The following is a 12598-nucleotide window of genomic DNA, read 5'->3' as shown; positions in this document are numbered from 1 at the left end:
ACGTATTGTGGTGCAAATGAGGTCCCCCTCTCCAGGGATCCGGGGGTTCACTAAGGTGGGGGGTGGGGGTGGCGGTGATGGCCAGGTCTACTGGGTCGGGGGGGGGTGTGATCGAGGCGGGTCTGGCCCCCGGAAGAGGCCGGTGTTGGGGAGAGGGTCAGGGCTGTGAGTGGCTGTGTCGTGTTGTCCCGTGTGAAACATGACCCCGCTCATGTAGCTAGCATGTGTCGCGGGCTCGTCTCACAGAGCTCACAGGCCCTCTGCGGACGTGGAAACAGACCGGCCCTCTGTTGGGAAACTCAGTGCTCTGTGTCCAGATGTCTCCCCCTGCCTCGCTTCAGATTAGCCCCGTCTGCCTGCTATCTGTCAGACAGGCAGATACCTCGGAATACAGAAGACAAGAGCTAGATAGACAGACAGACAGACAGACAGACACACAGTTTTGTCTCGGTTGGACAGGTGACAAGAGATTCTCGTTGACAGGTGACAAGAGATAGTCAGACAGACAAACAGAGAGACAGACAAAAGCTAGTGAAACTCAGGCCACACCTGTGGAGTCAGACGTTAATGGACAAGGTGTCTGGTCAGTGTCATGTGGTTGTATTTGGCTGAGGAGGCTGGTGTAGACTGGCAGGACGGGTCTATATATCTAAAATCTAGATACAACAGCATCATCATCTAGATTCTAGATGATGATGCTGTTCTAGACTGGCAGGCAGGTCTATATATCTAGAAGATGATGCTGGTCTATGTATCTAGGGTCTATGTATCTAGATGATGATGCTGGTCTATGTATCTAGGGTCTATGTATCTAGATGATGATGCTGGTCTATGTATCTAGGGTCTATGTATCTAGATGATGATGCTGGTCTATGTATCGAGGGTCTATGTATCTAGAAGATGATGCTGGTCTATGTATCTAGGGTCTATGTATCTAGATGATGATGCTGGTCTATGTATCTAGGGTCTATGTATCTAGACGATGATGCTGGTCTAGACTTGCAGGACGGGTTCAGGTGTCTGATTTGAACACATCTTGTGAGGATCTAGAGGTCAACAGACCAAAAGTGAAATGTGCTGTTATACGATTACATACTTGCATGAACAGGGAAGATGGAGGAGTGACATGATGAGTGGGTGGTCAAGGACGTCAGGGTTAGGGAGGAGGGTGAGGAGAAGGGAGGAGGAGACTGAGAGGGAGGTGGAGGACAGGAAGAGGCAGGAGGAGGAAGAGGAAGAGAGTAGGAGGAGAACAGTATTGTGTTTTGGTTTGGGAGTGAACTGTTGATAAGCGAAATAAGAGAGAGAGAGAGAGAGAGAGAGAGAGAGAGAGAGAGAGAGAGAGAGAGAGAGAGAGAGAGAGAGAGAGAGAGAGAGAGAGAGAGAGAGAGAGAGAGAGAGAGCATAAACAGCATAAGAATGTAAGTCTTCCAGGAGAGTTAAATTAAGAGCTTGTCTCTGTTCTCGGCTGGGTCTAAACTTATCCCCCCCCCCATGGGGTCCTGGTCCAGGCCAGGTCTTCATCCCTACCGGGTCCCTGCAGGCTCTCCTCGCCCCCTAACTCCCTTGGCCGGGTTGTATTTCATGCAGGACAGGTTATTAATATCCCGCTGCCGTTGTCAATGGTTGTTGGCAGCTGCTGTAATGAAGTCTTGTTAACAGTAAAAGAAGCGTCTGACGTCGGGCTCTGAGGACGTGTGTGTGTGTGTGTGTGTGTGTGTGTGTGTGTGTGTGTGTGTGTGTGTGTGTGTGTGTGTGTGTGTGTGTGTGTGTGTGTGTGTGTGTGTGTGTGTGTGTGTGTGTGTGTATGCATCTGTGTGTGCATGCAGCTGTGTGTTTGTGTGTGTGTGTGTGTGTGTGTGTGTGTGTGTGTGTGTGTGTGCATCTGTGTGTGCATGCAGCTGTGTGTTTGTTTGTGTGTGTGTGTGTGTGTGTGTGTGTGTGTGTGTGTGTGTGTGTGTGTGTGTGTGTGTGTGTGTGTGTGTGTGTGTGTGTGTGTGTGCAAGACTCAAGCCATGTCGTGCCCATGAGCCCGCGTGTGTTTAGGGTGGGTTGTTGGTTCTGCTGATTGCCTTCCTGGTTTGCTCAGAGGAAACTGGGTTTCCTTACTGGGGTCTCATGTCTGCGTGGTTTGGGCGGTCTCTCGTCACTCGGGTGGTGATTGGGCGGTGCGTGGACGTTTGGGGGTTGTCTGGTCATTAGGGTGGCGTGTGGGTGGTGTCTGTCAGGTAGGATAGCGTCTGCAGGAATGTGTCATGGGGTTGGAAAATCTCTGACTCCCTTGCCCAGGATCTCAACACAAGTCAGTGAAACACCATGAGATAAAGACACACATACACACACACAGACACACTCTCACACACACACACCGTTAGATTAAGACCTAGGAAGATAGAGACATGGGGACACTCACACACACACACACAACATGAGATAAAGACCTACGAAGATAGAGAGACTGACAGACCGATGGAGAGAGAGACAGAGAGAGAGAGAGACAGAGAGGGTTAGAGATGGACAAAGAGAGAGAGAGCGATAGAGAGAGCGATTGAGAGCGATAGAGAGAGAGAGAGAGAGAGAGAGAGAGAGAGAGAGAGAGAGAGAGAGAGAGAGAGAGAGAGGAGACAGACTTGTCCAAACCATTATATTATATTCCTGGAGATATCCCCTCCCCCCCCCTCTCCTCCAGCTGTCCGCTGCATTCCCCCCCTAGCTCCCCGCTCCTTGTACGGCCGGCCTCCCAGTTCTTCATCGGGGCTGGGGGGGGGAATGCTGGTTTATAAAATGGCGATATTTGAGGATCATCGTTTTTATAAGAAAGATGTGGTATGTTAAGTGACCAGTTGTTAAAACCTAATGGTCATTCATAGCCATCAGCAAACTACTCCTGACTCCTTCCACGGGTTTCGCGGGCGGATGTTGAAACGATGCGTAGGAAGCACATGCACAACTAACTGTAAGAGGTTGGGTCACAAGAATATTCAGACGAAAAACGGGGTCATGGGTAAAAACAGCTTTTCTATAATAACTGGATCTATAATCTACAAACTGGATCTATAATAGCTGGATCTATAATTTATAACCTGGATCTATAATGACTTTATCTATAATCTATAAACTGGATCTATAATAGCTGGATTGTTGATTTATAAACTGGATCTATAATAATTGGATTGTTTATCTACGAACTTGATCAATAATAACTGGATTTATAATCTATAACCTGGTTCTATATAACTGGTTTGTTAATCTATAAACTGGCTCTAAGATAACTGGATCTTCAATCACTTTGAAAACCTAACTGTCCTTCACCAATGACTCTCACTCACTCAGGCAGCTCACCCTGCAGATGATGATGACTGTGTTGTTAATAAGACTTAAGTTGGTTTAGGAGGTTTAGGGTCAGGGTTTATTACTCGCTGGCTGAACCAATCAGCTCTCAGAAGGTCTGGTGTCTTGATCGTTCCTCAAAGAAAGGCTGCAGACAAACACTAACACAAACACACACTTACAAACACAAACAACCACTATCAGACACACACTCACACACACACACACACACACACACACACACACACACTCACTCACTCACTCACTCACTCACTCACTCACTCACTCACTCACTCACTCACTCACTCACTCACTCACTCACTCACTCACTCACTCACTCACTCACTCACTCACTCACTCACTCACTCACTCACTCACTCACTCACTCACTCACTCACTCACTCACTCACTCACTCACTCACACACACACACACACACACGGTTACAAACTTAAGAGGGAGATACTCTGACTCAGAGATAAAACAGACTTCCGCATCTATCTCCCCCGCCTCTCACACAAACACGCACACATCTTTGAGTGTGGGCCAATGGTCGAGTGGATCCAGTAGCATCCAGTAGCTGGATGTTTTCTATCACATCAAAGTCTCCCCCTCTCTCTCTCTCTCTCTCTCGCTCTCTCTCTCTCTCTCTCTCTCTCTCTCTCTCTCTCTCTCTCTCTCTCTCTCTCTCTCTCTCTCTCTCTCTCTCTCTCTCTCTCTCTCTCTCGCTCGCTCGCTCTCCCTCTTGTTCACTCTCTCTCTCCCTCTCACACCCTCCTTCTCTTTCATTTCTCTTCCTCTCATTCTCTCTTTGGCATTTCACTGACAGATTTCTCCCTCTATTTGAGTTTCCATTTGATGTGTGTGTGTGTGTGTGTGTGTGTGTGTGTGTGTGTGTGTGTGTGTGTGTGTGTGTGTGTGTGTGTGTGTGTGTGTGTGTGTGTGTGTGTGTGTGTGTGTGTGTGTGAAACATGTTCCCAGTAGGTTCCCAGTCATGAATCACATTGTATCATAATGTATCAGAATGATCTGTGGTTAACATCTCTAAATAGAAAGTGTAACAGTGTTAACAGTGTTACCATGAAGCCACGTAACACTGTAAACACTGTAACAGTGTAACAACGTTAAATTGTATCCACGTTACAGTATAACAGTGTAACCAAGTTACCGTGCAACAATGTTAATTTTTATATAACACTTTTTTTTCTTTCTTTTTTTTCAATGTAAATTTGTAATAGTTTGAAAGTGTAACCACATTACTGTGTAAAAGCGTAACTGTATAACACTGATACAGTATAACAGTGTAATGACGTTACAGTGAAACAGTGTTTCTAGTTAGCTGTGAAAGTGATGCAGTTTAACCAAACCAAACTGTTTGGTATCGTTTTGCTTGGTTAAACTGCATCGCCCTTCACGGTTTACGTAGAACACTTCCCCACCTAACTATTAACACTTTCCCAGCTAACTAGTAACACTTACCCAGCTAACTAGAAACACTTTCATGTCTATTTTTCCCCCGCGAGGGTCGGAGGTGACTAAAGCCTGAGACGCAGCAGGTTTCTCTTTTAGGTTCGGGGGCTCAGGTTACGTTGTGGACTTCTGACCAGGACCCCAAGTCAGCGCGGCTAGTCCTGCTAGCTCTACTAGCTCTCTCATCCTCAGGTTACATCTCATTATTCCCACTGTAAAACGCTTATTGTGAAGCGCAGATTAGCGTCGGAGCTACACGCTAACGCGCCGCTTTCAACACAACGTATCGTGTGTCCGGTCAGAGTCCAATGAGACTGATGTCGCTTGATTTCCAGAATCTTTGGAGAACTGAGTAAACTACACAATGCTTACTGAATCGTGTTGTTGTATCAAACCAGTGGGACCTTTAGCTGTGTGTGTGTGTGTGTGTGTGTGTGTGTGTGTGTGTGTGTGTGTGTGTGTGTGTGTGTGTGTGTGTGTGTGTGTGTGTGTGTGTGTGTGTGTGTGTGTGTGTGTGTGTGTGTGTGTGTGTGGTATCAGGTATCTGTGGATGTTAATGAAACATGTTTCTCCTCAGAAGAAAGTATTCAGTCATCGCAGGACAGATTTGGAGCACCTGTTGCTGGCTGTCTGACAACCAGGCCACAGACTGGAATACACACATAGTTATTATTACACACACACACACACACACACACACACACACACACACACACACACACACACACACACACACACACACACACACACACACACACACACACACACACACGGGTGTGAGGATGGCTCCAGGCTTCCTGTGGAATGTTTGGTGACTGTTGGTTGTGATGAAGATTATTTACACCCACCCACTCACTTCACACACATGTCGTGGTCAGGGGGGTGTTTAGGGTGGTGGTAGTGGCTCTCATGGTTAGGGTGGGCAGAAGTCTGGTAGCTATGGTAAGGCTGGTGATGGTGTTGGTTAGGCCAGTGATGCTGATGATGATGGTAGTGGTGGTGTTGGTTACGGAGGTGGTTAGGGTGGAGGTGATGATGGTAGTGGTGGTGTTGGTTACGGAGGTGGTTAGGGTGGTGGTTCTGGTTAGCATGGTGGTGATGGTGGTGGTCAGGGGTTGTGGTGGTGGTGGTTGGGTTGGTTGTGATTAGGGTGGTGTTGGTGGTGGTCAGGATCGACAGGGTCCGGTGTCTCCCCCCCCCCTCTGTTCAGGGAGTCCTCCCCTGCACAGAGCCCTGCTCCATAGGTCAGCCTCTGAGAATGGACAGGAGGGATCAACACACTCTCCTGGTAACCATGGAGACCGTTTAAATGACACCGAGCGGGGATGCAGTGGACCAGCCCGTAACTCAGTCTTTAGAGGAAGGTGTGAGGTTAAGGCCAGCTCGTATCGGTATCACTAAACCCAGCCCTCTTAAACACCACAAGAACCACACAACAGGATGAGACCACCCAACTCACAACAACAACAACAACAACAACAACAGCAATAAAGACATTTAAAAAAAGGTGTGCTTTAAGCAGAGGTGGAAAGTAACGAATTACATTACTCGCGTTACTGTAATTGAGTAGCTTTTTTGTGTACTTGTACTTTTTTAACTACTTTTTAAAATGTGTAATTTTACTTTTACTTAAGTACATTTTCTTTGGAGTGATGTACTTCGGTACATTTTACAGCACAAGCGTTACTGAGTAAAAAAAAATCTCACTGAAACCAAAAAAACGTGTTCTGGTAATGAATTATGGGATGTAAAAAACTGAACGTTGTGCCCCTGCGCGCCGGCAGCTCTAGAATTCTAGCCTAGAACCTAGTTCTTTTATAAAGAGTGTGCGCGTACGATCTGTCTCTCACTCAAACGATGATGGCACTTTTTGCTGAATGTAGCACTATGTAGTTTATGTAGCACTTTTTTAAATAAAAAGAAATGTGTTTTGGAAATGATTTTACCGTGAGTAGTCATTTTGCCATTTGGGGCTGCTCCCTTGGATGGGTGAAGGCCAATTTCCACTGGAATCGGCACGGAAGCGGCACGGCAGCGAATCGCTCGCCGAAAATAATAGAAACCATTCAAGTGAACGTAGGCTATTCCACTGGATACGGCACCGGCACGGCACGGAACCGTCCCCAAACCGGCACTTCGTTTACGATACTTGTCTCTTCTATTTCTGAAAGTTGCCGGTTCGCTGCCGTGTCTCAGAACACGACTACAGCCAATCAGTTTGCCTTTGCGCATGAATATTCATGAGCTCACATCGATCCCTATGCAATTCACAGGGTATTTATATATTATACAGTCTATCTATGGTATGGTATCAATAGCTAATCAGTGGCAAAGAAGAAATGAAAGTCTGCGTCGATGCCTCGCAAGTCCAGTGTCGCGAGTGGACGTTGCCATGACATCTAGAAATCATAGGTCTACCGTATTTAATGGGTTATGTCATGTGTATGGTTGATTATAAGGTAGGCCTATGTATATATATATATTATAATGTATATTATAATATATATGTATACATAGGCCTACCTTATAATCAACCATACACATGACATAACCCATTAAATACGGTATATATATTATAATGTATATTATAATATATATGGTTTCAATATAACTCGTGAATAATATTGTATGAATACTTATTATAATTATTCACGTCTTGAGCCATCTGTCGGAACGTGTCCGTGCCGCTTCCAGTGGGGATTGCAGTACGGAACACAGCCGCTTCGCTGCCGTGGCGCTTCCGTGCCGATTCCGGTGGAAATTGGCCTTGAGGCATAAATGCAATTTTGTTGTGTGCATTGACTGAGCACTGTGTGCTGTGTCACAATGACAATGGGAATTTGCCAGGTGGGCTTTCGATTTCCCAGGTGGGCTTTTGCACATCACAGTAGAGGCAGAAAACACTGATTGTAAAAAAGTAACTTTTTACTTTTACTTAAAGTACATTTTAAATTATTAACTTTTTACTTTTACTTGAGTAGATTTTTTGACCGGTAAATTTACTCGTACTTGAGTACAATTTCAACAGAGTAACAGTACTTGTACTTGAGTAAAATATTTTAGTACTCTTTCCACCTCTGGCTTTAAGAGAGAGTTTTTGGAGGAAGGGGCCTTGCAGGACCGGAGGCTTTGGGTGGAGGCATGGGTTGGGGTGTACTTAGGGGTATGGGTGGGGGTATAGGTTGGGGTATAGGTTGGGGTATGGGTGGGGGTAATGGTGGAGGTTGAGGGAGCCAGGGAGAGGAGATCTTTCAAATGTCATGAGGGAGTATTTATGTGTGCGTCAAATATAAAATGTGTGGTTTTATGGGGAGCCTGAGGTGATGTGATCTCTGACTCTCCAAGTCTAACGATAACGATGCCTTAAAGATGAGGGCCGCTCAATGGCTGAGAACCCTCCACCGTACCGTTTCCTGTTTCCTGTTTTCACTCCTACCCTAACTTCCCTGCCCCTCTCCCCCCCCCTCAGCGCTGGCTGCCGCCGTGGCCTACGAGGCCGACCACGCCCACGGCTGCGCCCAGGGCAGCTGCTACCCCGCCACCGGAGACCTGCTGGTGGGCCGGGAGAAGAGCCTGAAGGCCTCGTCCACCTGCGGCCTCAGCAAGAGAGAACCCTACTGCATCGTCAGCCACCTGCAGGTGAGTCCAGAGAACCCTAGAGAACCCTCCTCTAGACCAGAGAACTTAGAGAACCCTATTCTAGACCAGAGAACCCTAGAGAACCCTACTCTAGACCAGAGAACCCTAGAGAACCCTATTCTAGACCAGAGAACCCTAGAGAACCCTCCTCTAGACCAGAGAACCCTAGAGAACCCTACTCTAGACCAGAGAACCCTAGAGAACCATAGAGAACCCTAGAGAACCCTAGAGAACCCTCCTCTACACCAGAGAACCCTACTCTAGACCAGAAAATCCTAGAGAACCCTAGAGAACCCTACTCTAGACCAGAGAACCCTAGATAACCCTAGAGAACCCTACTATAGACCAGAGAACCCTAGAGAACCCTTTTCTAGACCAGAGAACCCTAGAGAACCCTACTCTAGACCAGAGAACCCTAGAGAACCATAGAGAACCCTAGAGAACCATAGAGAACCCTACTCTAGAACGGAGAACCCTAGAGAATCCTAGAGAACCCTACTCTAGACCAGAGAATCCTCCTCTAGACCAGAGAACCTTAGAGAACCCTCTTCTAGCCCAGAGAACCCTACTCTATACTAGAGAACCCTACTCTAGACTTGTCAGCCTGAATTAGTCATCAACCCGCTGGTTACTCTACATCAGCGGTTCTTAAACCTTTTGATTCGGATCCAGAAAACAACTTGCCAAAGCACATCACCACACCACATAATGAGGATAGAAGATGCATATCACGCCGTGTCTCCCCAGGATGATAAGAAGTGTTTCTCGTGTGACTCGCGGCGCCCCTTCGACCCCGTCTACAACACCATCAGCCACCGCATCGACAACGTGGTCACCACCTTCAAGCCCCACCGCAAGAAGTCCTGGTGGCAGTCCAAGAACGGTGGGGCCCGCCGCTACTGCTGACCGTACAGCTAACAGTACAGCTAGCGCCGCTACTGCTAACAGTACAGCTAGCGCCGCTGCTGCTAACAGTACAGCTACCGCCGCTACTGCTGACCGTACAGCTTACAGTACAGCTAGCGCCGCTACTGCTAACAGTACAGCTACCGCTGCTACTGCTAACAGTACAGCTAGCGCCGCTACTGCTAACAGTACGGCTACCGCCGCTACTGCTAACAGTACAGCTACCGCTGCTACTGCTACCAGTACAGCTACCGCTGCTACCGCTAACAGTACAGCTAGCGCCGCTACTGCTAACAGTACAGCTACCGCCGCTGCTGCTAACAGTACTGCTACCGCCGCTACTGCTAACAGTACTGCTACCGCCGCTGCTGCTAACAGTACAGCTACCGCCGCTGCTGCTAACAGTACAGCTACCGCCGCTACTGCTATCATTACAGCTACTGCTGACCATACAGCTTACAGTACAGCTAGCGCCGCTACTGCTAACAGTACAGCTACCGCCGCTACTGCTATCATTACAGCTACTGCTGCTACTGCTGACCATACAGCTTACAGTACAGCTAGCGCCGCTACTGCTATCATTATAGCTACCGCCGCTACTGCTAACAGTACAGCTACCGCTGCTACTGCTAACAGTACAGCTACCGCCGCTACTGCTATCATTACAGCTACTGCCCCTACTGCTGACCATCCTGCTAACAGTACAGCTACCACCACAACTGCTATCATTACAGCTAATGCTGCTACTGCTAACCCTGCTGCTTGCACTTATACTGTTCGCATACCCCACACCCCTCCCCATCCCCCCGACCCACACACACAACCCACAGCTACGATACCACTATTCTTGATCACAATCTTGCTAACACTACCGCTGCTGCTACTTATCACATCTGCCTTCGTTCAACAGTTTATTCATAGTTAGTTTTATCGAGAAAACATGAGAACATTTTTAGTGAGTGCTAAGAGTGAGTGCTAAGAGTGAGTGCTAAGAGTGAGTGCTAAGAGAGAGTGCTAAGAGTTAACTCAACAACACTTTCTGATGCTGCTTCCACACTTTCCAAACCACTAGATTGAACCGGGCTAGCTAGCACGTCTGTGGTATCAGACCACAGGCAGCTGTTCAGCCTCAGCCTAATGCGAGGCCTGTTATTATCCAGAGGAGATGGGGAGCGATGGGAGGAGAGAGAGGAGAAACATGGGAGACGCAGGAAGGAGGAGAACAGGGGAAGAACAAGAGGCTCACAAACAGCAGCTCTCTATTAGCTTGTTTCCTTTATCTTTATGCTTTCTCTCACAAAACCACTGGAGGTTTGGTGATAGGATTAACACAAAAAAACACCAACACCCACTCACACACACACACACACACACACACACACACACACACACACACACACACACACACACACACACACACACACACACACACACACACACACACACACACACACACACACACAGGAACCAGATACAGCTGCGAATTGGTTTAATCACAGAGTGCCCACTCGACATGGCAACCTGACAGAGAGAGGGAGAGAGCAGAGAGAGTGAGAGAGGGGGTGATAGAGAGATAATAGAGATGAAGGAGAGAGAGAGAGAGGGGGGGATTCTGTTCATAACGCGTTTTGGCAGGAGTCGTGGTAAACAGGAGATTTTATGGTGAGGAAAACAGTGACTACCATGGAAAGAACCAAAGAAAAATGCAATAAAAGGAGAAAGTCAGCAAAACAAGCAATAGAGAGAGAGAGAGAGAGAGAGAGAGAGAGAGAGAGAGAGGGAGAGGGGGGAGATGGATGGAGAAAAGAGAGAGGGGGAGAGAAAGAGAAACAGTTGAAGGGATACAAAGAGAGATAAATAGAGAGAGAGCTAAACAGCGCACGAGAGAGAGAGATGATAGACATGCAGACAGAAGGACCGATAGATAGAAGGGGAGAGAGAGAGAGAGAGAGAGAGAGAGAGAAAAATGATAGACAGACAGACAGACTGATAGATACAAAGTTCACTTGTCCAGTTCTGAATCTTCACACACAAAGATGCTCCACATGTGTTTTACAGGAAGTGTTGTCTATTTATGCTTGTCTCCATGGCGATGGCATGGCGTTTCCGTGGTGATAGAGGGGCACAGAGGGTCATTTGTCTTACATGCGTGTTAATCAGGGAAACGCTCGTCCGGTCGGCAGCACACACTGTTCCACCGGAGCAGGTGTGTGTGTGTGTGTTTGTGTGTGTGTGTGTGTGTGTGTGTGTGTGTGTGTGTGTGTGTGGGTGTGTGTGTGTGTGTCTGTGTGCTTATTGCTGAATCATCCAGGATCGTCACACACTCACTGACACACACACACACACACGCACACACAGACACATGCATTGTCCTAATCAGATATTAAGTGACTTTCTATTGCAACAAAATAACCAAAGTCTCTCTCTCTCTCTCTCTGTCTCTCTCTCTCTCTCTCTCTCTAGGGAAGTCTGATGTGGTTCTCCAGCTCGATCTGGAGGCGGAGTTCCACTTCACCCACCTGATCATGACCTTCAAGGTGACCTTCAGGGCTTGACCCAAGAGCTTTGACCCTTGACCCCAAAGTAATACTTCTGTGTTGAGTAGCCGTTGTAGCGTAGGTCCACCACGGGTATCCGCCATAAGAGCTTCTCCTTATGGTTTATGAGTCTAGACGACCCTATCGGGTCGTCACTCCTCCAGGGACATCTTCACAATGTGAAGAGGATGTACCCTACTTATGAACATGTCTGAGGAGCTCCTCAACGGTCACCTGGTGACTCTGACCTGGTGACCCTGACCTGGTGACCCTGACCTGGTGACCCTGACCTGGTGAGGCACACTAGGGGGGCGGAGCCTAAATCCAGTTGTTCACCTCTGAATATAGCAAAAGATGAACTTCATTAATGTAAAATAGTGAGGCGGTAATATAAACTACAATTATAAGAGGGAAAAAATAGGGAAATAAATGGAAAATATTTGAGAAACGACCCCAAGATATCCCTCTTCAAACAACCACTCTATATGTGTACATCCATCCATCTCAGTGACTCCTGAGTACGTCCGTGACTATACCTTACCTGTGTGGTGCTGACCTCTCCCGTCTCTCCCCTCGCTCCCCTCTCCCCTCGCTCCCCTCTCCCCTCTCTCCCCTCTCTCCTTCCCCTCCTCTCTCCCCCCTCTCTCCTCTCCCCCCTCTCTCCTTCCCCTCCTCTCTCCCCCCTCTCTCCTCTCCCCCCTCTCTCCTCTCACCCCT

The 12598-nt window shown here is 47.7% G+C and overlaps 2 protein-coding genes and 1 long non-coding RNA gene across 3 annotated transcripts in view; 2 read left to right on the top strand and 1 right to left on the bottom strand.

Moving 5' to 3' along the window:
* Positions 1-12598, bottom strand: part of LOC132463270 (troponin C, skeletal muscle-like) — a 376397-nt gene that overhangs the window by 36079 nt on the left and 327720 nt on the right.
* On the top strand, positions 482-1300 carry LOC132463325 (uncharacterized). The gene is made up of 2 exons (XR_009527010.1): positions 482-639; positions 720-1300. It is a non-coding gene; the product is annotated as an uncharacterized LOC132463325 (long non-coding RNA).
* Positions 8241-12598, top strand: part of lamb2 (laminin, beta 2 (laminin S)) — a gene marked incomplete at its 5' end in the record, with an annotated part of 29730 nt that continues 25372 nt past the window's right edge. Inside the window, 3 exon segments of the mRNA XM_060060230.1 lie at positions 8241-8438; positions 9186-9321; positions 11808-11881. Of these exon segments, the coding sequence (XP_059916213.1) occupies positions 8241-8438; positions 9186-9321; positions 11808-11881 (408 nt within the window).

The sequence above is a fragment of the Gadus macrocephalus genome, chromosome 1, assembly GCF_031168955.1.
Source record: "Gadus macrocephalus chromosome 1, ASM3116895v1".
NCBI classification, from domain to species: domain Eukaryota; kingdom Metazoa; phylum Chordata; class Actinopteri; order Gadiformes; family Gadidae; genus Gadus; species Gadus macrocephalus.
This window is presented reverse-complemented; position numbering and strand designations above follow the sequence as displayed.